Source organism: Elaeis guineensis, chromosome 5 (genome assembly GCF_000442705.2).
Source record: "Elaeis guineensis isolate ETL-2024a chromosome 5, EG11, whole genome shotgun sequence".
NCBI classification, from domain to species: Eukaryota; Viridiplantae; Streptophyta; class Magnoliopsida; order Arecales; family Arecaceae; genus Elaeis; species Elaeis guineensis.
In genome coordinates this window covers 12323356-12350793 of record NC_025997.2, presented here as the reverse complement: position 1 = coordinate 12350793, position 27438 = coordinate 12323356, and the positions used below count along the sequence as shown (strand labels likewise).

Below are 27438 nucleotides of genomic sequence, written 5' to 3'. Positions count from 1 at the left end.
AACCGGTCGGCCAAGCGTCCGAGGCACCATCTAAGAAGGGGCAGCAAAATTTGACCCCAATCAGAAGCTTTTTAGTTCGTATGGGATATGGATCTAATCTTTTGACAAGAATTTTAAATGGTTCGGTATGACTCAAACCTTTTAACCCAATTCGGGCCTTAAGAAAAGTTCCATTTGAATTTTAATACTTAAAAACTAGATCGAGCCATGATCTTATAAGTTAAGCTATGAATGACAAAAGTCTGCATCTTAACGAGAAAATCACATGACAGGATATTCTTAAAAGAAAAGAGACAAATGCAGAATGAAAAATTTCTAATGAACTATTGGGTCAATTTAGGGATGCCGAGGCTGACAGAAATCACCTACCAACTCAATTGGAAAAAAAGCTCAGCTTTAAAGAGAATGAAGAATAGATTGGATCAAGTTTATTTCTAGAATTAATGACACATGCTGGGCCTTTTACATCAAAGACAGATTGGCTTATGTTAAGGGCGTGCAGAAGGGAGAGTTGGCTTCTTATCCACTGCCTCATATTGGAGAACAAAATTTTCCTGCAGTCGATGGCCAACGCATCTGACATGTTAATAGCAAAGAACAAATAAATAAAAAGAAATAAAAGAGGTTCATAATCATACCTTAGTTCTAGTTTCCCATGTGTTTGGATCGAAACAGACATAGGTTCCCCTTTCATATGTCTGAGTCTTGACCAGAGGCTCCACGTTTGCTCTTGTGAACCATAATTGGTGCTCTTTGTGGTAGAACCATCCCCGTGAGCATCTGCAAAAGCATTTGAATAAGAGGTGGTTTATGCCACATTGGAAAAACTTATTTTATCACCAAAGGATCCCCACACAATTCATACCGGAAAGAAATTGCATGAAAACAAAGCCAATCATTACATTTTTCCAAGACAAATAGCAAATCAAAATGGGACAGCTGCTTCAGGACAAAAGCAGCAGGTTGCAGTTGGGATTAGGTACCCAGGCAAATATCTGCATATCTAAGACTTTATACATAACAAGGGGCCTAAGAGAGGTTTTCTTACGTTACTTGGCTAACTGGAGAATCCAGAATAATAGAAATGAATAAAAATCATCCAGTTTGGTAATGTAACATTAGAAATCAGACTAACAGCAAGCTGCCAATTCTGGCAACTGAAAGAGCAAAAAGGGGGAAGATGGACAGGTAAAGAGGAAGCTTACAGTTCAGAAGCAGCATAAAGCTGAGCTTCATCTTTTGGCATGCTGCAAGAAAAGTAGAAGCACAGATAATTAAACAACAGTTGCAAGCAATACAGAAACTAACCAAAAAGTGAATTCATCATAGAAACATACCTGTAAAAGATGTAAAACAGTGTCAACACATTAAACCGTGAAAAATATCCTTGCTACATCCACAACGTTAGATTTAGTACAGCCATATAAATAGAGATAGAGTTTATCTCAGAGATTTCAAAAGATAAAAACGTTACCTGTAGTGGAGGTGGCTGTTTGGCATAATAACAAGATGGAATGCAATACTCAGGCTCTCCTCTGGCCGGCTCATCAGACCATGGAGATCCAAATGTCTTATGAAGATTATCTGATGAGTTCAAATTCAACCCCAAAGTGGTCAAGTCAATTCCTAAAGCAAGAGATGTCAGGTCTGGATCGTTCATCCTAATAACGCTTAACAAACCAAGTAAGCCAAACCGATCAGGAGCAGTTTGTATCCCTTGCATGGACTTCAAACTCTGATCTCTGTATGATTGATTAACAGCAGACATCTGCTGCAGTCGAAATTGAGATTGATTATGTGGGTGTTGATATTGCTGAATGATCTGCTCATATGCTCCCATGCCAGAAGCTGCATTTGTAGAGCTTAATGATCTCAATCCAATGCTAGGTGGTCCACTATTTTGCATCTATAAAGAGAAGTTGAGAAGAGGAGCTTCCGATTAAAATATTATAAGATGGACCACAGGATACACACAGGTTAGTTGATCGTCCTGCAGCATTAAGGAGTTAGATGGAATAATATACCTGGGAGTGATAGGTTCCATGAGAAGATGGAAATAAATCAGATCCATGTAGATGGATAAGATCTTGATTGTTTCCAGGTGAATATGTAACCCCAGCACTGCTGACTGCTGCAGCGTGCTGCTGTTGTTGCTGACGGTTGGATGGGTAAGTCCCTCCTAAGCTAAATCCAGAAGATCTTGCCATCTGCAAGATATTGCACCAACACAATGTTCAATCTAGGAAAATGAAAAGGCACAACAACAACATGAAATTATATCGTTATTTCACATAAAGGCTTCAACTCACACTGAAGTGCGGTGACTGCATCATAGGAACATTCTCTTGAAGTTGTTCCTTCTGATGCAAATCGACAGAATAATCTGAGCTGCCACCTATACAAGAGTCAAAACTAGATTAAAAAGGGCAAAGTAGAAAAAAGCCATATTATACAACTGAAGGACAGAGATAATCTTAGATAGATTTTGGTATACATAATAATTAGCAGATAAACAGGAACAATTAAAATAGTGTCTGATGTTTTCTGACATGATTGAAGTGACAGAAACTGCTGCTACTCAACTAGTTCCAAAGAAATTTTGCTGAATATTGGAATAAATTGATTATGGAAAGCATGGTAAAATAACCCAAACTCATAAAAAACAGTCCATGATGGAACAAAGAACTTATACACTATTCTGCTAGAATAAACGGTGGAGCACTGCTTACATAGGATTTCAGCATAGCCCACAGCATGATACAGGAGGTTTGTATTAATAAGACCCTATGACTGCATGTGAATCGTCCAGTCTTGTAATGCATTACAGCAATAGGCAGCAACAAAAGCACGATACAGCAGTATGTTCTCAGACTGCACATGGATGCAGATGCACCCACTTAAGATTGATTAGTTGCACCAAGCAAGAAATTGCATCTATCTCAAGATTCGAATCTCTTTCGTGTTTCTTATCTATGTTTTTTATTTGAAAAGATATAGTCCATATTATTTTGTATGTTTGATTCTTCAAAAAAGTGAAAATAGACATATTTAGGGCATAAATCTAACAGATGGCATGCGTTTTTAGCATGGCATAGAATGCTAGATTTGTCTAGGCAAGTCAAAGATCATCTTTGCACATTCACGACATGCTTACTTCCCACTAGAAAAAATCGGTCAAGATACTGTTAGCATACAAGGGCGTACAAAGTGGTCAGGTTTATGCATCTCTTAGAGGCATCTGACACGTGCGAGTAATGCAATATATCCTTGCTAAGATTTATCATTTCCCAAGGTATTTTATGCACTCAAATACTACCAATAAAAATAAGTTTATGGGATAGAAAGCTGGACAGAATCTTCAAACTTATATTTGTCCAAGCTGGAATTACCAGCCACCCACTGAAAAAAGTGAGGGAAGTGAATTGTCAGAGCTAAAGCTTATAAGCTACTTACGAACAAACTGGTTCGAGCCAAAATGCAATATACACATCAAATATTAGCTGTAACTGGTTACATATGCGGATCTAGTTGCCTTGTCTTGATCTTAGACTCATCACATGTTGATCTTGGGCCTCAGATCATGCTTGGTTAAACAAGCTTGAGGCAAACTCAAGTGAGATTGCTTGAGCTCGTATAAACCTCGTTTCTCTTTTGAGGAAAGACCAGAGCACGGACTGGTGTTTACATGGAAAAAAGAGTACATGAAGGAGAAAATGAAGCCTTTCCTTCATCTCCTACAGGGATCCAAAGACGCATGAAACTATTAAACCTCAAGGAAGGTAAAGCAGCTGTACCAGACAAGCATAATAGACAAGCAGATCACAAGGAAAAAGAACTACAAAAAGCAGTGGTAGAAAGTCAAAAAAAACGAGGAAAAAGAAGGCCACTCCAGCCCTATTAAGAGGTTTATGGAATTGACTCTACCAAAACTTTCAAATTTTGATCTCCTCCTTAACAATGACCTCTTTGAATTTATTTTTCATATCAGAGGTCCTCTGTTTCTCCGTCACCAGATAAGCCAACAGAAGGTTACTGAAAAAGTGCCGGTTACATGATCTTTGATGCAATCAGGCCAAATTGGCTTACAGGATCATATCAGGTCTCATAATTTACTCCTCAATCAAATATCGACCCTTTGTCATTGTAAGCTCCTATGCACCTTTATTACAATATTCAGAAACATTACCTCGAATGTAATTTACATTTCATCATGAAGTAAAAGAGATCTATGACCACAGTGCAGCACAACCATATGAGATGTATGTTAAGAACCCAATAGGCCATTGGAACATCAGTGCTGGTGCCAGTATCTGCCCAGGTTTTGTCCTGGGTCAGTATGGTATCGGGGTTTGGAACAGACCAATGGACCATTAACATCAACAATGAGGTAATTTAAAAAATAAATAAAAAAAAAATCATAAGATGGTCTTAAAAGAAAAAGTCCTAGTATGCCAAAAGCTGACACAAGCATCCAGATGCAACCATCCGGATCCATCCCACTGGCAACAACTGAGATGGTTGGGATATCCCAGTTCATGAGAGAACCATTGTCTCGGGTGCATCCTAGATACCATTCTCTCATTGGAACAGTACACAACCAACAGGGCGCACTGGGAACCAAATCCTTGGTTTGAAGCAGACAATCTGTACATAAAAATCACAAAAATAGCGAAGAATGACTAGATCGCATTCATAGCAAAAATTAATTATAATATTTATACTAAATTTATTAAAAAAATATACATTAAGTGCCCAAGCAGTAGAAACTAGAAAGTGTTTTTAGAGTTGCGTGATTCAAATACTTGCAATATCCATGTCCTTTTGACATACCACTGTCCACATATTGTGGTAAAAGCTAGCAAAGAAGCCACTGCAACCTAAGGCTTTGTCCTGATTGATGCTATTTTAGGCCATCTCCACTTCATACTTAAGCTCTTTGTGAGCCTGATGACTTTTCTGGAGGATCTTTCCTCATCCCCCCACCGCCCAGAATGGCACCCAAATAAATAAATAAATTATCAAAATTGACAGTTTATATTCTATCACAGTTATAGGCCATAATCTCCAAAGCCACTCATAACTTCAGTGACCCGATTAGAGTCATAAAATCTATTGCTCTATTTCCCAATTATAGTTTTGTACAGAAATATTTAATATATCCCATGATTGTGGCTAAATTTAGCCATTTTTTTCCAGTAGGTCTTGCACAGAAACATTATAGAATCACAGAAAAATTTTGAAACAATCAGGACATTCATCATCATCTGAATCTTCCTATTAGATTAGTATATAACGATAGCAATAACAAAATCTTAAGTGTGTTTTTACTTAAAAAAAATCCTTGACTTCCAAGAAACATGATAACATAGATATTTTTCCCTGGCTTATTCTTCAACAAGTGCCATCAGTACATGTAAGTTTCATGATTCAACGTGTATTGGGCATTTTTCTTGAAAACAAATCAAAACCAAATTACAACAAACATAAATAAGGAAAAAAAAAAGAAGTAAACACTAGGCGCATAAGTTGCAGAATGTTCTTGATAACACCAATGTAAAACAATATCTGGTCTTCATTATCAAACTAGAACATAAAATTGATAATGATCAGCAAGCAAATATAAGATAAGGTAATATTTCAAAGAAAATAAAGCAAAGTTTAAATGAACTATAACTAAAACACCTTTAAATCCAGGCAAAGCTGGAAAATCTTCATTTTGGATGCTAAATTCCTGGGTTTGTTGGACAATGGAGTTAACACCAACTCCTTGCTTGCGCATTGAACCTACAAATTTGGAGATCAGCTGCATTTTATTGCATGCTAAAGCTCTGAAAAATTGAATCACAAATCTCTTATATACCCAATTGTCCTTGTGGGCCTCCAGCTGAACTTGGTCTCCCGGTCAATTGAGGAAAATCATTCATATCAAAGGGAGAACTATCATTGGAGTTGACATCATTCAACATCCCCATAGAGCTTAATGCATTATTCCCTCCTTGTATTTGACTCTGCAATAATGGTCCTCCAGAAGTAGGATAAGAGTTCCCAAGCATACCAAGCATTTGAGGTGCTGCTGATTCACAAACACATGCTACACAACCTCAGAGACCATACTTGAGAAACAAACTAACATAGTCTACAAGGGCAGTAGCTATCAAATACAAGTCATTCCCAAAAGATTCAGAAGTTCGTAGAATCCAAAATGTATATTTAAAAGCGAAGTGTTCAAACTAACAGCATGCATTAGGGGGAAATGGCATCAAAAAGGAAAATGGGTATGCAGTTTTCTTACATAGGTAGTTCTCGGACCAACTATCAAATTGATATGAACTGAAGTTGGTTCAAGACCCAATAACCCACCACAAACACAACAAACCCTCTAAATAATGGAATTATCAATATGGGAAAAGAAGAGAAAATTTTTGTGAGATGCAACCATTAATATAAACTGCAAGTATATTATACATATTCAAATTGCAGAAAAAGTTAGTGATTAGACTTCAGATGCATTATAATGCAATCGAATTGATGGGCTTGATCCTGAAATTTCAAGACTTCCACATACCAGATGTAACAAATAATTTGAAATGTGATCTCTGATATTGTAAAAATCCAGATAGCAAACATCCAGACAGCTACTATACCATCAAAAAAGATATTAAACCATAAGCTTCTCACTGCAACCATTCTGTCCATGGGCAATAACAGTGGCATGGCATCCTAAAACATATAAGGTTTTGAATCATTTCATTCCATAATCCATTCCATCAGACATAGCTTTCACATAATGACCAGAGTCATATTTTATTATGTTGGCAGATGTTTTAACAAACTGGAAGTGAAAAAGGGGTGTTGATCTAATTGTGGCATATCATGGCAGAATTTACTTGATACTATTGATGACATCACACTTCCTTTCTGCAAAAAGCGAGAGAAAATGCAGAACAAGCTTAAAAAAAAAAAAAAAATCAGTTCTATTGTTGACTGTCATACAGATTATAACTGCCCCCATGAAACAACCCTCTTGGCACAAATGAAACGAACACAGCTTCATCCAACATAGGGGTGACAAATCTGGTCATCAATTTTCTAAAAGGAATGGCAAAACCTCTTCTCCAACTGAGGATAACAAATTCATGCAATAATCAAGCTCTTTTCTTATAGACCTTCAATGTAGCATCTAAAATCAACTTCATACGTGATGATAGTTTTATCTCTTTACCGAGTCAAATCCAACAACTACCAACTCATCATTTTCATCATAATTCATGACTCCACCACCATCATCCTGCCAGCCAAAGTACTCATTAAAGATAGTCAAGAGAGATATTCACCAATATTGCCTCTTCATTTCTTCAAGGATGAAATTTTATTTCACAGTTATTTCTATGTTCAGTAGTTCAGCATTCCAAATTTTTCATGCATTTATATGCATTTATAATCCAGCTGAAAATATTTCATATAGACTTTTGGGTAAGGACCACCAAAGTACCATATTCAAGGTTTGAGTTATGAATGTCAAAGATGTGAGCAGCTTCCACTAAAACTTTAATTTCCAATGACGGTTAATTTCATATTAAGAAAATTTTCTCCATGATGTAATATGGATGATGAAATGTAAAAGTAACAAAATATCCAGAATATAAGAAAATCTGATAACCAGGACAAGAATCACCCAGGACATGCACAACCACGTTCTACTATTATTCCATAAAAAGCTCCATGGTGATAATATAATTAATTTGAGAAAGCCAAAAGAACTCCTAAAAGTTGTCCATGTAAATCTCTCATCAAGCACCTCTTTAGGAAAGAGACAGAGATCCATCAGACAAAAAAATTGAAGCAGAGATAATCTCTAGAAGCATTTCATACCCCACAATGGAGAAGAATGTCCTCAGCAATAAACTAGTCCTAGCCTCCAAGAGAGGAGACACTGCAAAGTTGAGAAGCCATTTTTTAATACAACCCATGAGACACGAGTAATCACTAGTCAGAGGCTTGGCAGTTGGTAATAGTTGTAATTACAAAAGAAGAAACTTGTAACATAGAAGTTACCACCCATGCCCCCCCAACCCAACCCCAAAAGAAAAGGAAAAAAAAAAAACACCATCACTACCAGTTGTTTATTTATAGTTTAAAGATGAATTGAATATTTTGATACCTCGTAACTCAGCCTTAGATCTCCCAAAAAAAATAAAAAATATTAAAAAAAAATCAAGGGTACTTTCAGTATACAAATTTCCATCTAATGCCAACGTTTTCAGAGAAAAATCAGATCAAACCAGTTGATAAATGTGATTTGACCTGAATTCTAAAAACCCTTGTTGCATCAAGAAAAGACGAAACTCTTTTTGAGACTAACCTGACAATGATGCCTATTGTTAACAAAAGAAAAGAATAAACTACTTTCCCAATCAATATTGCAAATGTTTGAAAATCAATTATAGTGCCCACTGAGCTGGTTGCAAAAGACTAAAAAATGTTACTGATCCATGGAGAATTTATCTAACAAAGTTTACTGGATACAGGTAGATATCTAGTTATGCCACATGAAATCAAATAGAGAATAAAATTTAAACCAACTCCAGATAATATATATGTACGTATATGTATATATGTATGAATGTGCATATGCATGTATGTGTGTACGTACGTATGTGTGTCTGCATGTATGTGCGTATGTATGTATGTGCATATGTATGCATGTATGTATGTACAACAGTATTAAAATACCGATGCATGTCAAGTTTGCTAGGAGTTGGGATTAAAGATTCCTATATGACAAACAAAAAGCCCCAAGAAAATGTTATATATCTGGTCCAAAGAAATCTAGAAAGAACATAATGGCTCAATACAAGACTTTTGAGCCTTCCTAATGCTTCCAAATGGCCTGGGAAGAAATATGACAGGATGTCATCAAGATTCACTATACAAATTTATCAATATAACAATCACAATCTTGTTTGCACACAAATGACAATAGCCTAAACGGAGATGACAGAGACAAAATATTTATTGTATCTATGTCCTGACAGAAACATGTCCCCAATGCTGCATAAACCTGAGCCTAGCTTCAATATGAATCATGAAATTATTCATGGAAATGAAAAATATGAAGGCAAAAGCGGACTAAAATGATCGTAACACTATCCTCTAAAATTATGAGTTAGAGATCTCCAGGGGATTTAATAGAGTAACCTTGTTGAAGCATGCCGCCCATCAGCCTGTTTGGTCCCGGTACATTAAGGTTCCCTGCTCCACTATTAGCAGCTAAATTTACACGAGAAGCGAGGCCAGGAACAGACAATCCTCCAGAGCTTATGCTTCTTCCCATGCTTCCTCCACCAACCATGTTCCCCATTGAGCTTGTTATTCGAGGACCTACATTCCCCAAAATTGGAGATACGCCCAACCCAGGAACAGAACTACGGTTGCCAGCAGTAGCAGAGCTCGAGGAAATCCCAGGTATTGAACCACCAACTCCACTCATACTACTACTAAATGCAGGGCTTCCTACAACATTAATGGCCCCTCTACTGCTTACCCCAGAACCATGTGAAATCTGCACAATAAAATGAGAATACATGGATAAGGATTTGAAGGTAGGCAAAGGATAAAACAAAGCATAAAAAAGCAAACATTCGGTAAAAAAACAAACAATGTATGATATTTTCATATTTCATGATGAAGCAACAGGGTATTAGTCTAGATAAAAAGGATTTTAATATACAAACCTGAGACAAAGCAACTGGAATACTGTTTGATGTGAATCGTCCACCAGATATGTTTCCACCTGGTTGCTGAACACCACTTGATGGGACACCACTCATTGCCACATTCCTGGATGCAAGTGAGCTTGGCATGTTTGGAATGTTAAAGCTTCCGTGAATGTTGTGCAGCCCTTGCAGACCACCTAAATCTTAGCAATTTTGTTATTGTGAAAAATTCATATTTATTTTGTTAGAGAAAGACAAGTGCATAAGAATCTCCGCACCAGAGTGATGAAAACCTGGAGTTGTTGCAGCTTGAGCTGAAAATGAAGATGTGAAAGGCCTGCCAGTCGAGTCTGGAAGATTTGATGTTGAACCATTAAGTGTTGACTGCAACCAGAGGTTTCATCTGTATGGTTAACCAAAACAAGACCCTATGCATGTGTATGCATATACAAGAACCAAAAGAAGTATAAAAACACCCCTATTCAATAGAGTGGCAACTAAATTACACTTCCTCTATACTTGATAAAAGACAACCTCTCACAGACTATCATATCTAAGAAGTTCTCCCCTACTCAAAATTATCATCGCCTGGAACCACTACAACATGACAAGTCATCAAGTACCTAAGCAACAACAAACAACTTTTGGGTTTCAACAATGTAAAAACAGACAAAAATGCAGCTACAACAATAAGACAACAAATCAACTGACTGTAAAATGATAAATAATTATGGAGAAGCAGTAAATCTAAGGAATGAAAACAATTTTACTGGCCAAGAGCCTTGTTAGGGTCCTATTTCTGAGCCAAACAAAGAACCACAGATTTTGATAGTTCGTAACATGCATTGTTAGAGCAAAATTTAGAGTAAAGGAATTACATTAAGCAACCCCGACATTGTGCTAAAAAGAATATTCGCAGAAGACTCAATTCCAGATGCAACAACTTCTCATTCTAGTTGAGTGTCTGAAGGGTTTCCGGTTTTGGACAATTCTCCCAATCTGAAAAGTAATAATAATAGTACAAGAAGATTAGACATGAGCATAATATGAAGCAAAATTGGAACTTGCTTCATACAAGATGTCATGAAAAAGAGGTGACATAGCCATACATGAAACTTCTATAACTGGGTAAAACAACATAAAAATTAACAAATGAATATTTTCTTTAATCAGAATCATTTTTGTGTAATATGCAGAGGCTGTACGACTGACAGGCCTATCCCTTTAACAGTGATCAGCTATATGTATTCTTATTTATCCTTTAGTTGTATTGAAAAGTAGAACCCTCCTTTTGCTTTTTCTTTTTAGCTATGAGGTTTAGTTTTTATTAAACTATATGATAGTTATACCCCAAGAAAGGGGGAAAAAGAAACTACATGAACGAAAATTGATGTTCCATACAAATATTAGGACCAGAAAAACCTCCACTACAAGTTCTAATCCATCCCCCACTCTTTCTTGGCTATATTAGGTTCTAATTTCAGAGGCTTTGTGAAAGTGCTTTCAAACCTTCACTCAACCTTCAAGATTTCTTAGGGTTCCTCCATACAGACCCAACCAGACTTTGCCACAGACCTCCAAACTCTTCGTGGGTAATCAAACCACCTCAATACACTCCACCACTCAATCTTTTGTTAATGGACCTCCTGAGCTTTACCAAACCGGCATTGCAACTGAAAAAGAACATGCACATCCTGATTGATTACAGTTGACTGTTTTGAAAAAGGACACGTATCAAGAACAAAAAAAAATCTAGAGAATAAGAATAATACTACACACTATGCTATCTCACTGTTGCTATATGAATCTAAGAACGAGGAAAGCAAACGAGAGATATTGCTAAAGATGCTAGTGTTGGGCGCAACAAGCATCAAAAAAGTCGTGTGAGGCAAGCTGCTCCTAAAAGTTGTTCTCACGATCGATTACTATTCCTACTTTGTTCTCTCAAAATAGATTTTTTTATTTCCAATTTCTTGATTCAAAACCAGTTTGGCATTCAAGACTCGTAGAATGGAAGAAGTAAAGATTCATCCTTTGTTGCTCCCAGATCTTATAAATAGTAAAGAATTATCGATTCTAAAACTCCGATCAAACAAGAAACGAGCAAAAAGGAGGCAAAATCTTTCCAAGGAACAACTTTACGCGACAAAGAAACCTATCTGAGAGCAAAACCCTAGAGCGAGACCGATAGATAGCGAGGGTAGTAAAAGCATAGAAAGGTCAAAGATGGAGAGATGGAAAGAGGCATCTACCTTCGACGACAAGAGAATGGGCACCGGCGGTGCGAGAAGGGGATGGTGGAGGGAAGGAGAAGGATGCGGGCGTCGCTTTCGATCAAGAGAGAGAGAGGAGATGAAGAAAAAAAAAGTAGCAAGAAAGAAGATTGCGCTGTCCGGGAGACGACAAACAAGAGTTGGTTTTGGGCCAAACAGTGTGAAGAGATTATATGGACTCCTCGGCTACCGATCCAATAGGTGGTCAAGGTTGAGCCGACCGGATATTTTTTTACCCGGCTGCTGCTTATATGTTTTTTTAGGAGAGAGAACCTTAAATCATTTCAATCAAAAAAAAAAAAAAACAAAGAGAACCTTAAATCATCACAAAATACCAAAAACTTCGTGAGTGTCATGATATTTGTAATAAAATCAGATTTTTATCATTATGATATTTTATTACTGCGGTTGATGTTTAAGTGAAGTTAGACTTTTTTTTTTACAACAGTTGCACGCTAGGAAGTCAGAGTTCTTAGTTAACCCCTGGGTCAGTTAAGAATACAGATGATTATGCTTTCTTTTCTTCAACGGATAAAACCAGCGACAATAAAATAACCCTTCGGTCACTTTTCGTTACCCCGACAAGAAGTGACTCTCTTTCGAGGACAGTTTACAACTGCTCAATGCTTCTCTAACCAATCCATGCTGTCCGACCAAGCAAGCGGGCCGCAAGACGCATTCTCTGACCTGCTGTTGATCTCCCGGCCCCCTCCCATTGATCCCCAAGTCGTCTTGCTTTCTACTGCCGCCACGGCTAGGAAAGTCTTGTGCCGGGTTGATTCTCTTCCGATGTTGACTATACTATGTATGGTCAAATGTTCCACCATATTGTCCTTTTTCAGTTTCATGGGATAAAAACTCCACTCTAGCGCATCCACTATATGGTTATGGCATTTCCTTCTGACAAGTGGATAAGCTAGATGAGGTGCTACTAAAGGTAGCAGGTTTCAAGTAGGGATCGAGCCAAAACAAAGCAAAACGCTATTCCCCTTCTCTATTTCTTATAGATCGCACCTTACGAGAGCGCTGTCGGTCGGAAATGGCGGAAGGTGCCAGATCGAACCTCGTCGACCCTAAAACTAGATAAAAAATGAAAGCTTCAATCTCACATGCTTTATTCCTAACTTTTTATCATACTTTTGATCGCTCCCGGCTCGCTTTTGAGGCGAGCTTGCACTGTCGCTTGCTTCTCACTCGCCTACGAAAACAATACTAGACTCGACTTCCTCACCTGCCTCTCCAAGCTGAGGAAGGGAAAGATCCTACTTGATCCTCGATCGCCGTCAGCCAAAGAGAAGGGTAAGGAGATAGAGATCGCTAAAAAGCTCCCTCCTTCACCTCCTGCACCAGCTCCAACTAAGGATTAGAATATCCTCGCTCATCTAAAGAAGATCCCTTCACTGCTAAGCGTCTATGACGCGCTCCCAGAACTGCGCCAAGCATTGATCGATGCGCTAAGGGATCCAGAGAAGTATCAAGCCCATTTCTCTTAAGTAAACATGAAAGAGGCATTGTATGCCTAGATGTTCAAAATCTTCATGGTCGTTATAAAGAAAACCAAGTTCTGAAACTTGACTCATCTTCGGAATCCAGGCAGGGAAAATCAAGAAAAGAATACCAACTAACTCAACTAGTAATATCTAAATCTTAGCAAAAATAAAAAATATATATATAAATGGTAGGAGTCGCCATCTTTGTAATGTTAACAAGTTTTAGGTTTAAACACTGGATTGTGTATTTCTAAATATTAGGACCTAGATATCTATTGAAAAGTTTAGAGATTTGAGGGTTGTGGATCAAATCCAGCATCCTCTTGTATTGCATGGTTCCTTGAGCAATTTGGGGAATAGGGGTAATAGATGGAGGAGGATTTGATCTATCATCTATGCCATTGATTATTAGGGGTGGTAATCGGTACCTCTTCAATTAATTATAAATGAAATATATGGTGTGTGTATATATATATATATATATATATATATATATATAAGCAATGGGATTTGGGTTCTAAGTTAAAATTAAAGAGAGAGAGAGAGAGAGAAAGAGGCTTAGCTTAAGAGGCCAGCTTTTCATGCCTAATTCCAAGAGTTTCTATTTTACAAAATAGAAGTAGATAAATATATTAAGAAGGAAATTGGTAGGCTAGTTTGTTAATAGGATAGATAGTCAATAGAGGGTGTGTAATATTGAATTTCAAAAAATTCGAGCACACATATCACTCTACCTAAAAACTGATGTTGATGGATACCTTCTTTTTTTTTAAAAAAATGTTTTTGGTTGTGATATAAAAGAAGTTCCCTTGGATCTACTCCTAGGTTGCTAGCACCTTACTTTCATAGCTAAAAAAATCGAAGTATGACCTAATAGTAACACATAATACAAATAATTATAGAACACTTTTTGGATGGTTGCATATGTTTGAAAGTACCAATTTTATGGAACATTATTCATTTAAGCTTCAATTTGTAATTATTTCCACTTAAATTGTCATTAATATGTCCAGTGTTTTATCTCACTCAAACAATTTTGTTGTAAGCTACCTAGTGCCAAGCTGTTTTTCTAGCCTTTACCATACTATAGGAATTAAGGCTGAGGATATAACTACCTTCTTTGATGTTTTGAACATCAATTACTAAATGATGCATAGTTGTTGGTTTATAATTTCAGAATGCTTGCTTATACTTATATAGTTGTTAATATTATGCCCAAGTATTCTCTAATATTAAAGGCTGGCACTCAAGCGACTCCATTCAGGAGTCTACTCATCTCCACACTACATGCAAAATAAATGACAACCTCCGGGTGATCTAAAACCAGTCTAGATGTTTTTTGATAAGAAAAACCTATCATACAAAACATTGGCTCATTGATTGTAACATTTCGTTTCAATCAGTAATGATTATGAGAAGCTAAGTTTGTCTATTTTCTCTTGTACAGGGATTTTAAGGGATTGGCAAAATGATTTGGCCAACGGAAGATGGGGTGAGGGGGGACCAAATTTCTTTTCACAAGTCCAGCTAATGGTAACGGGCCTCAACATATTAGTTCAAGGAAACAAGTGCTGCTTTGCCATTCATTTCTATTCATGGTTGGTCACTGAAGCAGACAATTTAGGATAGCAATATCATATATGTTTCCTATTTAGGAAAAAGGTCTTAAGTGAGAAGTCTTGGTTGTACGATGCACAACTAAATATTCCAACCCTAGATTTACCAAACCAGCCGGTACCATACCATGCCGGACATACTACATCATCATCAAATTGGTATGCAAACTCAAACTATATCGGCACTCGATATATTTTACTATCTTATACCATTCTGCATACCAACAGTGTGATAGAATGATATTAGTACAGATGATGAACCTTATTCCAACAAATTACTTTAACTTCCATCAAGAAAATTCAAATGAAGCCAAAGAAATTCTTTTCCATCAACTGGTCACAAAACCTTTTAGACTCCATTCAGCATCAAATAATAGTTTTTTGAGTGTGACTATCCTTTGTTTTGATCTCCACATCCATACTTGGTATTTCTTTGATGCTTTACTTATTCACCGCTACTTGCCTGCCACTGTAAAGACATGATCAGCCGCTATATCTTCTCCTCAAACATGATAAATCTATGTTATTCTTTCATTCTTTTGAGGATAAAAAAAACTTACCCATGAATTTATATTTTTCTAAATAAGTATTTTCTAGACAACATTCAGACAAAAAAATAATTTATCCATGTTCTTTCATGCATTGAAAAATAGCTCGAGAATCTGCTATCCATGTTTCCTTTGGATTACTAGTTTTCTGAATAAATTGCTAAAATCTATCCATATTTTTTATAATATACTTTATTATATATAATAATATAGTATAATATTTTATATTGTAATATATTATATTTTATTTATTATAATGTATAATATTATATAATATATATTCATAAATTATATTATTATGTATAACATAATAAATAAACTATGTAATAAAATAAAATATATATATATATATATTATAATATAGTATATAATATTAATATATATTAAAATAATATAAAATATTAATACAAAATTATAATAATAAATAAGATATTATACTAAAATATTATATTACTATAATAATATATTATATTAAAATAATAAAAAATTATTATTCAATAATAATATTACATTATATTATATATAAGATGGTATTATATATTATTATATTATTATCATAGGATCATGGGTATATTAGAAATAAAATTAAAAGATTATTTTTTCAGTTGATGGATAAATGACTTAAGACTTTTTCTTTATTTCATGGATAAATGCTATCTATGAGAATATAATTTATCTATTTAAAAAAATATGAGAATATGAGTAAATTTATTTATAAAATAGTTAATTATTTTTTTATGATATTTATTTTTTAAAAAATAGACCCACGGCCCAAGCTTTCCCTAATCGCAATAACCCAGTTCAACCCCAGTTTCCAGTGCGCACAAACTAACCGGCCTCATAATGGCCCCAACCGGACGAAGTCACGAAATGCTATCTCATCAACTGCTATAACAATGGACAAGTGGCATGGATCTCAGGAAGCTCTCAGGTCCCAGGGACATCTAAAGAGAAAACGTCCATTCAGGAATCTCTCACTATATTTTTCCTTAAAATATCCAGCGCCTGGTGGTCCTTTCATGATCCTTGCTATAATTATTAGTTTTATAGGGTATAAATTTGATATGGATCTTTATCTAAGTTTTCAACTGGAATATAAAGCCGGCAGTTGATTGACGTCTTTAAATCGAACTTGTAAATTTTTAACTTTTTAATAACTCGATGTTCAGATAGGGATCTGTAAATAATTATCCTATAAGCAGTAAGATATTTGCATGAAAGTTGCAAATTAGGAGCTTTAAAATAATTTTGGGTTTATGCTGGAACTGGTAGATAATTTTTCCATTTGATGTAAAGTCCTCAGAGGCTGAGGTATCATCTGAAAGCAATAGATTAGGAATTTTAAATAATTTAAGGCTCATACAGGGAGCTGAAGACGTTTTTGCCACAGCAGCTGCCGTATTCATATCAAAATGTAATTGAGGGACTTTTAAATAGTTTTAGGTTTGAGTAAGAATCTGCCGATAATCTTACAGAAGTCAAAACTCCTATTCCTTCCTGCTGCTGCTCCTCCTACTCCTCCTCCCTCTCCCTCCAGTTGTTATTCATTTTGGAAAGAAGACCAGGTTTCTTTATACATGGCTCATGTATTATACTTGAACATTTAAGGCATGTATCTGAAATTTATGCTGCATAAGGATTCTAAGAAGTATTGTTCAGACTTATTTTCAAGTTTCACAGTATTGCACACGTGTGTGTAAATGTATATGATATGTGCGTATCAGCATCATTTTCCGATGGACTGAATGGCAATTTGTCTTCCTGGATGATTGTTCTTTTGGTTAAATGTGGAAACTATGTGAAGGAGACATGGTTATAATTGCTACAGTAATTATTCACCAACCCAATTAATTCGTATGGTTATTTTTACGTTTGACCTCTTTGTTTCATTTAGCTTAAACTTAGAATTTTACTTTGAGCCAAAGTTGATGTGGTTAATGAGAAAAAGTAACTGTGGTTAATATATAAAGTTGCTATCTCGTGTTAGTACCTATTGAATGCATGGAGTGAATGTTTTCTTCTGTTAAAAAGGGAATAGAATGCATGCTCTGCATCTTGCTGGCTTATTTGGAATTACAATATCTGTTGGCTTGTGCACTAACAGAGGCCTACTGAAGCAATGGGAAGGGAGAAGCCCATTGGCAAAGATACTTCACTCTCAGAAATTTCTAATGAGTATGTAGATGTAACTGATCTGACTTCGCAATGTTGAGATGCAAGGCTTGACGAAAACAATGGTTAGAAATGCAGATCTGAAAATATTGGTGACAACAGGTTGGAGTTCTAAAGTGCTTGCAATACCATCCAATAAAGTGTCAAGCATTTGGATCTTGGATGAATATCATAGCAAACAAATCTTTTAATCATGCAAGAGGGATGCACTGGGCTATATTTGAAGCATTATCGATAATGACTTGTGATTTAGGTGATTTCATGTGACAAATGAATTTTCAACTATTTGGCTTGTCTATTGCCTACATTCATGTCTCCTGTAGATGCTGAGAGCAGTATTTTGTCATGCAGAATGAAACTATGTAGCTGACCACATTCTTCTTGAACTAGTTTAAAGTTGTACATGTCTAACTTATCCCTCTCCTTGCCTAAAGTTGCATATTTGATCTAAAATCAGTTACATTACATGAGAGCAGATATGAAATAAGTGATGTGCTACTTGATTCAATCTATTCCTGCAAAAGTCTGAATATTTATTTCTCTTTGATAATGGTTTTCGTATTTGCCCTGTAATTTGATTCAATCCATCTTAATTTATCACTTTCTTTTATTTTTTTTTAAATAATGATGAAGCAGCATAATAATCAAGCTAACACATTGTCAATAATTTTACTGTGAATTTGCTAAAAAGACACAAGCTTGAAAACTTGAACCTAGTAAGCATCATGGTGGGATCCTCAGGTTATTGTGTGAATGAATCAAGTTCTTGGTCTTCCTTTGTTAGTTAACCATAATTCCTTACTCTGCTGCATTCTTGTGCAGTATTTCAAATTTTTAGAATGTTTCATGCATATGCACTTGGAGCCATTCTTTTTTGTAGTATCGGAAAGTGTGTTGTCTAGTGTGAATTTCCATGTTGTTTAATTTGACATTCTAGAAGGACTATCATCACGTACCTTCAGTTATATATTTATGGCAAGATGGATCTGAACAGCTTTTCTACTACTGTGTGTTGGACATTGGCATTCCATTATGGTTAAGAAAATGAAGAATAAGTACTTCTTAATGTAGCTTAAAGACTTTACGTTTGTTGACTTGCAGGAAAGTTTTAATTGTGTTCAGAGACATCTGTTTTGCACAGAGAAGGAAAATACTTTGAGTCATTGTCTGGCATTCCTCAAACTAAAATGGCACAAACCACTCCATCCCAAAATGCAGACTTGTCCAAAGGAGTCAATATATTAACAGGATCAACAAGTTCATATTCATCTATTTCCTGGGGAGCTGCAAGTAGAAAGTTATATAAGTTGCTGCATGTGAATCATATTGAATTGAAATGCATGCATCATGTTAAATAACAACATGTTGGTCCAGGTTCGTGCCTTTTTCTCTACATAGAGCAGTGTACTTCAACCAGTTTCCGAAAAAAAGAATTCTAGATAGAAAGACAACATAAACTTGGGTTCCCAACATCAACCATGAATTCTGGAGAGGTACCAATACCTGCTGCTTCTGTAACAGCTTCCAACTCTGCTTCCTTGTCTTGCTTGAATCTGAAATAAAATATCCAAGATATGAGACCGTGAACGCTTTACAAACCATCAGTTTCAAGTGGTGTATTTTGATTTATATTTAGAAGATACATGGATGCAAGAGTAACATAATGGGACAGAAAAATGAGTGCTTCTAATCATTAGTTAATCCACAATTTGCATGGATGAACCCACTCTTGCGAAGTACTAATCTCTACATGCAGTTTTTTGAACATCTGATTAGGGATACGTGAGCCTTGAATCCATGCCAAACATTAATAGATGCAATGTTCACCATTCTCTACCAGAGTGAGCAAAACTTTTGATAATAGTTGTAGCAACAGCTGAGACCAGCCATTATCAGCTAGGACTTCGAATAAAATGGTTCATTTTACAATACTGTTCAAGGTATCTCAAAGCATTTAGCCGGAAATGTGAAACAAAGCAATATTATAAATTTATTTTATGATTTATTATTTTTTAAGTTTCCATTTTACTTGTCTAAAATAACTACATGAAATGAGATTTTATATCATTTTCTATTTTCTAGAAGCTAAAAAGCTATTATATCCACATGCATATTTATTTTCGAGGGTTTAATATTTAAAGAAGGAAAAAATCACATTACCTTACCTAATGAAGTCATCATCACAAAACAAATCTATCAAGCAGAATTCTGAAATCATGACACTTCTGCTATAGTGGGATTGACAATCTTTGGCTTTCATTCCAGAGCAAAACAACAACAAAAGCATGCTAATGGTAGTTGTAAACCAATGTACATTCTCTTGGTATTACTAATCTTTCTTGATCCTAATCATTATCTCAATAAAATTACTCATATTCAAATAACTGAACAATCTTTTTTCCATCTTTAAATATTTGATTATTTAGAGGTAGCAGAGAATGATTATTTATATGGGACAAGTTGGACAAGTAAGTATAGAGCCAACAAAAGATATCAATTAACGATATTCCATATGAAGGAACAATAACAGTGAAATTAAATAACCATGTTTAAGTACTAATATTACATAATTATGTTATGTGGCAAACCATTCAGTTTTGTAGTAATAAACCATGTGACTCCATGTGTCCTTGCAACATGATTCAGCAAAAAATTGAACAAGCATTTAGCATAAGATTTTTAAAGAATCAGTATTTTTACATTTTCTTATGAGATAGCCTAGCAGAAATGGTGACATTAGCAAGTTCTGCCTCAAGTTCTTTTTTCTTCAAACAATAAAGTGACAACACATTATGTCATATATGCAATATGACATGAAAATAAACAAATGGATGACTTCCTCACCATGGTATCCTGAATTTTCTCAAAAATAATAGATTTTTCTGGATCCTTCCCAAACCAGCGACAAATTAAATTGTCAGCCCTTTAGATGATGCACGGACATTTTGGTCTTGCTGATCCAAAGGTTCAGGAAGCATTTTCAATGTCTTCTTTGGAGGAACCACCTTTGCCCCAAATTCAGTTAATACAGAAAGAACATCAGAAGAACTTATCCTAGTTCACTCACTAGATCATGGGGATGAGGGTTGGAGGGCCTACAGAAACATCCATTGGTAAAAAATGCAGACCTGAGAGCTCAAAGCATGACATCAATAGCTGGCAGAAGAGCTTTTGCAACTGTATTTTTTTATAGCTTTAAAGATCCACGACATCCTGAAATCACAAAGAGATCCAGAAAACTCTTTTAGTGAAAAAAAAAAAAAATCTTTACCAATTATCAAGGAAGAAAATTAGCTTATTTGGAAAAAGTAAAAAAGAGCAACCTGCTGTTAAATGTCTTAATTCCTATTAATAACCCCGAGAAAAAAGGCATGGACCATGTATATTTTTGCCCAATTGATCAATGACTTCTATATTTTTGCCCAATTGATCAATGACTTTTTATATTATATATTATGTTGTAAAGCTATAGGCAATCATAGGGAAACTGAATAATGGGGGACATTGGCAAGCAGCTCAAAATATTCTACAACATGAAGATGAAACATATACTTTATATGCAATGATAACAAGGATGATTTAACAGGGTGGGTGAAAAAGAAAGCACAAGGGTGGTAAAAGGTAAAGATCCTCTACATACAATCCTTATCTTACACTATTTTTTTGGATAGGAAATGTGCATTTCATTATCATGAAGATCAACATGTTTGAAAGATGGAATAGGAGTAGAAAAATATAGGGTACCTCCCATCATTAGCAATTCTAACTACTTCAATAATAGTGGAGGGGGTAGGCCTCGAGGTGAACTACTATCAAAGTTTAAATAACCGTTCAGGACTTGGTTCAGATTTATGTTGATTAGATGAATTGTAATAAACAATCATTATTAATTTATTTTATTTCATTTGAAACATTGAATAGATCATTAGAAATAAAAAGTCTGAGATACATAGGTTTTTGCAGATACAGTTTCATAATTAGTAAAATGCTTATATACCTGTCAGCTTTAAATGTTGTCATATTGTTAATTATTACAAACATAATTGACTCTTCTCTTAGTTCAGATTTTTATTGTTTTGAGGAGGTCATGTTTTTCCAAAAAAAAAAAAAGGCTAGTTCAAAAGTTCAGCTGCAACTAATATTTGGAAAAAAATCTGTGAGGTATTGCTTGCCTCGAGAGACATCAAGAATCAGGGAGGGAAGAAAGAGGGTGGATACTGGGTACATTGTTCATCCTTTAGAGCTGCAGGATATTTGCTAAGGCAAGCTATGGAAAGGCAACATATCCACTTATTCTATACTCAGAGTCCAACCAACCACCTTATGCTGATGTGTCTGAAGCTACACGCTTAGCTCTTTTGAAAGACATGGAGGATGTCGACAAGAAAACACTGTAACATACAATACAGGAGTAAGAGTACTGGTGTCCTATCTGCTTCTGATTGTGCACAAAGGGCACTGCAGGAAACATTACCTTCAAACAGCAAAAGCACACCCATTAGCATAAGGTTAAGTCAAATTATGTTGGCTCAACCCAGATCTCATGAGGTGCAGCCAAAAATGAAGGACCATTCCTTCCAGTTAACTGGAAATTGCCCCCATATTGGATTCACAATACAGCACTCAGTAATCACCCTTCTAATGAACAATGCATTCTTATATCAACGATTCCACCATTTCTATAAAAGTGTCCTTCGGATGAGCGGCTAACTAGTCCCAGTGCCCACTAACCTGACATAAAAAGCATCTCAGCCACTAAGTTATGTGCATTCATAACAACCTTATATATCAAGGAAACCCAATCCACTCCTTGTGCTTGTAGACTAACTATGTCACAAAATTTGCAGAACATTAAACCCAAAGCCTCTTTTGTGTATTATTCCTTCAATTATGAAACAGAAAAGTTGCATAGGATTGCAGCCTCTAGCACATGCTTTGCTTCTTGCTAATGGTCAAACAGAATACATGCAAAACTCTTGAAGCCCTCTCATTTTCTTAGGATCATATTTCTCTATCATTATCATGACCCAACAGCTTTATCCCATCTATTCGGATCTGGCAGGATCATTCTTCTCTTTTTGTTATATATTCAGTTCTTCATGGCTTTCAACATCCACCAAAGGGAACATGGGAGCAAACATAGCTAAGAATAGACCAAGTATTGCATCTAGTCGGATCAGCAATATTCAAAGGCACGATACAAACTTCAAGCTAATATGCAATGACCAGTGAAACAACATAGCAAGCTCTATCTGAAAGAACGCTTACTTAATAACTATTAAAAGCATAAAAATGTCAGCCGCCTCCAACTCCATCCAGAACAGATGCGCAGTCTGAGATTTCTCGACAGAGTTAGGTCGACCAGTTGGGCACTTTGCAACAATCGCATCCCATGCTTGCTTTGTTTATCTGCACCAAAATAATCATCAGATAAACGAATACATTAAAAAACAGAGCATGTTAAGCCAACTAGCAACAACAATGGTACCTTCCAGCATCAGCATCAGCTGCACGCAGAAAAGCAATTAGGGCATCGAGTGCTTTCTCCCGTACAAAAGCGTTCAAATCCGTAAAAAGAGGTCCTGATCAACAAAAACAAACAACAAAGAAAAACAAAAAAGGCGATTGTTTCAGGAAAAAAAAAAAAAACAGAGTGAAATTATGGCATCGACAAACCAATCAAAAACGGTATCAAGAAAGACGCTTGCGATCAAAATACAGCAAAAATACATAACAATTACGTGACAAAGAATCCAAAACCACATCTTTCCTCGTCAGCACCGATTCATCCATCTATCAAGTGAACCATGCACACCCGCGGATAAAAAAACCGAATGCCATCGATCTGGGAAGGAATGAAAGAGGAAAAGAAACCGAAAAAGAATCGAGGAAGAGGATTTACCGAATTCTTTCAGGGATCCCGAGGATCAGTGACCGAGTTGCAGACGGCGGCGAGGCCGATGTTGGCATCGTTCCGGACAGTTCTCGTGGAGTAGCCGCTCGTCCAACGGCAGGTTCTTTGCTACCTTCAGCAACGTCTCGTCCTCCGTTGCCATAACTCTCCTACATCCTCTCATTCACTTCCCCGCACCGAGCTCTTGATACAGAACGAACGTTGGAGTGTCTCAAAGAAAAAGGAAAAGAAAAAGAACTAAACTAGGACAAGAGGCAGAGGGAGAACTACACTTGGAAATTACCCTCGTCCCGACCCGATCCTGCCCCAGTGGGCTGGATTGATTAAGATGTTGATCAGATTTTGACCCAATCTGAACCGAATTGGATAAATATATATTTTATATCGGATCAGATTCGGATAGTAATCATTCCAACCCATTATCCGACCCAAATATAATTTAATTATATATATATATATATTATTTAAATATAAATTAATTGTATAAATATGAGTTTTATGATTTTTAGATTTGATTAAAATTAAAAAATAACAATAAATTATTATTTAATATTTTTATTTTTATCTAAAAAATTTTATTTAAATGGAACAGATATCTAATCTGATAATTCGATATTCAATCCGATTGAATATGGATAAAAAAATATTGACTCATTGGATCACATCGAATCAGATTAATGTATCAATATATCAGATCGAATTTGGATGGATTCAAATTCACGTTCGATCCGAACCATTGTCAAACTTAAAAAGAACGTATAATGAGGGACGTATAAAAGCCTTTCGCCCAATATTCTCCCAAACAAGCTTGCATAAATTATATGCGGGAAATTCCCGATGGCATGTTCTCTTGAGGCGAAAGGAACGGCAGATCCGTTCTTCGTATATAAATCTATGCGCTTATTTAAAAGATGGCGTGGTTTTGAAGCAAGAGCGTGCTAGGAGCGGGGGGAATATGACAGAGGACGGATCTTGACGGCGTCGATCTGGGAATGTTTAATTTGGTGCCGGGTTGCGGTGGCGTCCGGGACGGAGCGGGAACGGCAGGATAACGGCACATAGAACTAAAAGTGCGGGGTTCGCAAAGCTAGCGCCTAACGATGGCGATTAGTATGCAGAGTTTTTTCTTCCTCGAGCGCTCATGGTATAAGCAAAGAGAAGACCCCAAGGAAAACTCCAAGACTGATATTCTTACAAAAGAAAATGACCGAATCTGGATGATGTTTGGGATCAGGATATATATGGACCCAGACATGGATCTCTGGGTGCATCTTTTGTGCATTTGTGTCTGGGGCAAGACTTATTTGAGTTCCTGCGAAGAAATCATGCATAGTTTGGTCCCATACATTACCTTTAACCATGCAAGCCAAGACTTATTTGAGTTCCTGCGAAGAAATCATGCATAGTTTGGTCCCATACATTACCTTTAACCATGCAAGATGGCAAGACCAAATCTTGTAATCAGGATTGAATATGTAACATGTCTCAGTTTGGTCCCATATATTACAAACTCTTAGCATCACCATATAGGATGAGCATGAGCCTGGGAAGAGCTTGGTTCTTGCGCACCAGTATTTCTAGATTTTCAGATGGTTGCTCGAAGCACGATTAGGCTTGATATTTGGACCCTGGGACCTGGTTAATATCGTCTAAGCTTGAAGGTCCATATTCACATACATCAAAGACATGAATGGGGATTGCAAGTTAGCCATACAGATCAGCGTGCATGCACGTATGTCAGGCATAATTCAAGTGTCCCTCGCAACATATGTACCACTTGCAAATGGAATGAATTAAACATTCAGGAACCACATTCCTTCAAACCTAAGATAATTGTTCTGCCAACCATTTGTTGAAGATGATCATCACCCGACGGTCCAAAATGACGTCAAAGGCACCTAACTCCTAACTGCTCCAAGTGCCATCATAGAACTTAATAGGTTGGAGAGCAGCGCTGATACAAATAGGCATATCATCAAACAAAGAAAACTTATCATGCACTCATTTGAGTGGAAACTTTCCTCAGAAAATCTAAAGATTTCATGCAAGTTCTTCACTGGATATGGTCAAGGAGAACTGCATAATCTGCAATGATAATAAGGATTTAGGCATGCAGTCGGGAGGTTTCAAGACAATTGGACCTGTCTTTCTTATGGGAAGAGCTTCACTCATTAAAACTGTTGTGTAGATCATTCCAGCAATAAAGGGTCTCCATTATTTTGGAAAACTCATGAATATCATACATCCTGTATACAACACAAGCCATAATAGAACACTAATATACAAAAAGTGGTGCAGCACTAGGCTTCACATCGTTAGTCGCTTGAACAAGGTTTTCATGTCATCCTCATAGATGCTAGATCTTCATAGCTGGGATGAAAAAAATCGTCATAAAGTTTTGATCACGAGGCACAGAACAACAGGTCTTCCTTATCTCAAGGCTTCCACGGTGCAGGGGGTGGCGGGGGAGTTGGAAACATTGGTGGAACTGCAGAGAATATAGTGTTCTTATCCACTCCACTCTTTTCACCAGACAAAGCCACTAGTGCTGCAACTAGACCAGCATTGCCTGCAAGAGTTGGCTCGGTATAGTTGTAGTTGGTACGAACATCTCGGAATCCATCACGTCTATCAGGACCAGCAACCATAGCTCCAACAATGGTGTGAGGGTTTGGCTTCTTAGTGTCCCTCCACTTCCATCCTCCTTTACAGCTATACTTGACACCGTTCTTAGGAATTGATGCAGCTCGATGATGAACATGCTTAGGATAGCGGTTTCCAAACCCCACAACATAGCTCATCTTCCGGGGATTTTTACCCAGTACATAATCAATCTGCCATTACATGAAGAGAGTTCATGTCGAAGCCTATAATTGTTAAAATCGAGCACATTAGAGATTAGGTTTCCGCTAGAAGAGAACTTGCCTGGGTCTGGGCAAAATTACGAAGGACGCCAGTAGAGTAGAAGTTGGGACCACAATACCATCCTGGAGTATCTGCAGCATCAAGATAGTCACTGTAGACAGCTGCAAGAAAAGCCGCACTGACTACGTACTGAAGAGGCTGTGGTCTTCCATGGTTTAGTTCTATCAAACCACCTGCCATGGATGAAATAGTTGAGACTTTTTCTGAGAGAAACAAGAGAGTAATTTGAAAAAACGAAGAACCTCAAACCTTTTGTTCGGTTGAAAGAGGTGAAAATAGGTAGATAAGAGCACATGACAATGCTGGTCTGGTTGTGGAAAGTTCTCAAAATTTCTTCATATGGGTAGCCTGGACTCAAGAAGAGCCTCAATCTGCTAAGAAGAACCTGGATGCAGAAGAGTAAAGATAAGCAAACTAGAATTCTATAGAGAAAACAGAGTAATTCTTATACAAATTACAAGAAGCATTGAAGCTTTCTGCAACCTCAAATCAATCAAATGTAGTTGAAGAACTCTTAGATCTCTCTACAACAAAAAAAGAACTACTAGATCTCTCTAGAAAGTTCACAAGCAAGACCAAACTGGCCAATCAAGAAATATGAGCATGAAAGTTCATCAAAAATTGCAGATGAACTGTTACAGAAGCTCGGTGGAACCCAACTCAAGACAAAACTAGAGGTCGCTAGAGCAATCTACTAGAATGAGGTTTGCTCATAAATTAAGCAAATTTTGTCCCTTTGCAAGGTTAAAACATTCAACTCTGTGGCATAGTGAGAATTGTTGAA

The 27438-nt window shown here is 36.5% G+C and overlaps 2 protein-coding genes, 1 non-coding gene and 1 pseudogene across 7 annotated transcripts in view; 1 reads left to right on the top strand and 3 right to left on the bottom strand.

The window, feature by feature from the left end:
- Positions 1-298: 298 nt before the first annotated feature.
- On the bottom strand, positions 299-12129 carry LOC105044893 (probable NOT transcription complex subunit VIP2). 5 transcript variants are annotated; one of them, XM_073257543.1, is made up of 15 exons: positions 11969-12129; positions 11226-11389; positions 10595-10715; positions 9995-10100; positions 9735-9913; positions 9199-9562; positions 5861-6073; positions 5683-5784; positions 2310-2395; positions 2025-2207; positions 1475-1906; positions 1338-1390; positions 1206-1247; positions 639-780; positions 396-554 (listed from the first exon to the last, which is right to left on the bottom strand). In XM_073257543.1, the coding sequence occupies exons 3-15, from the start codon at positions 10610-10612 to the stop codon at positions 489-491; spliced, it is 1986 nt and encodes a 661-aa protein (XP_073113644.1). In that variant the 5' UTR covers positions 10613-10715; positions 11226-11389; positions 11969-12129; the 3' UTR covers positions 396-488. The 5 variants fall into 5 exon arrangements, with proteins under 5 accessions (XP_010921271.1, XP_073113644.1, XP_010921269.1 ...); XM_010922969.4 differs by lacking the exon at positions 11226-11389 and having other exon boundaries at positions 299-554; positions 9735-9901; XM_010922967.4 differs by lacking the exon at positions 11226-11389.
- On the top strand, positions 9995-10072 carry LOC140858326 (small nucleolar RNA snoR35). The gene has a single exon (XR_012141891.1). It is a non-coding gene; the product is annotated as a small nucleolar RNA snoR35 (small nucleolar RNA).
- Positions 12130-18998: 6869 nt separating the features above from the next.
- LOC105044892 (protein MOR1-like) lies at positions 18999-24018 on the bottom strand (annotated as a pseudogene).
- A 1908-nt stretch (positions 24019-25926) lies between these two features.
- The window catches only part of LOC105044891 (endoglucanase 9), a 4934-nt gene continuing 3422 nt past the window's right edge, over positions 25927-27438 (bottom strand). The window contains exons 4-6 of the mRNA XM_010922965.4: positions 26904-27039; positions 26655-26827; positions 25927-26563 (exon numbers count right to left, since the gene is read on the bottom strand). Coding sequence (XP_010921267.1) covers positions 26165-26563; positions 26655-26827; positions 26904-27039 — 708 coding nt within the window. The 3' untranslated portion in view covers positions 25927-26164. The remainder of the gene's footprint in view (positions 26564-26654; positions 26828-26903; positions 27040-27438) is intronic.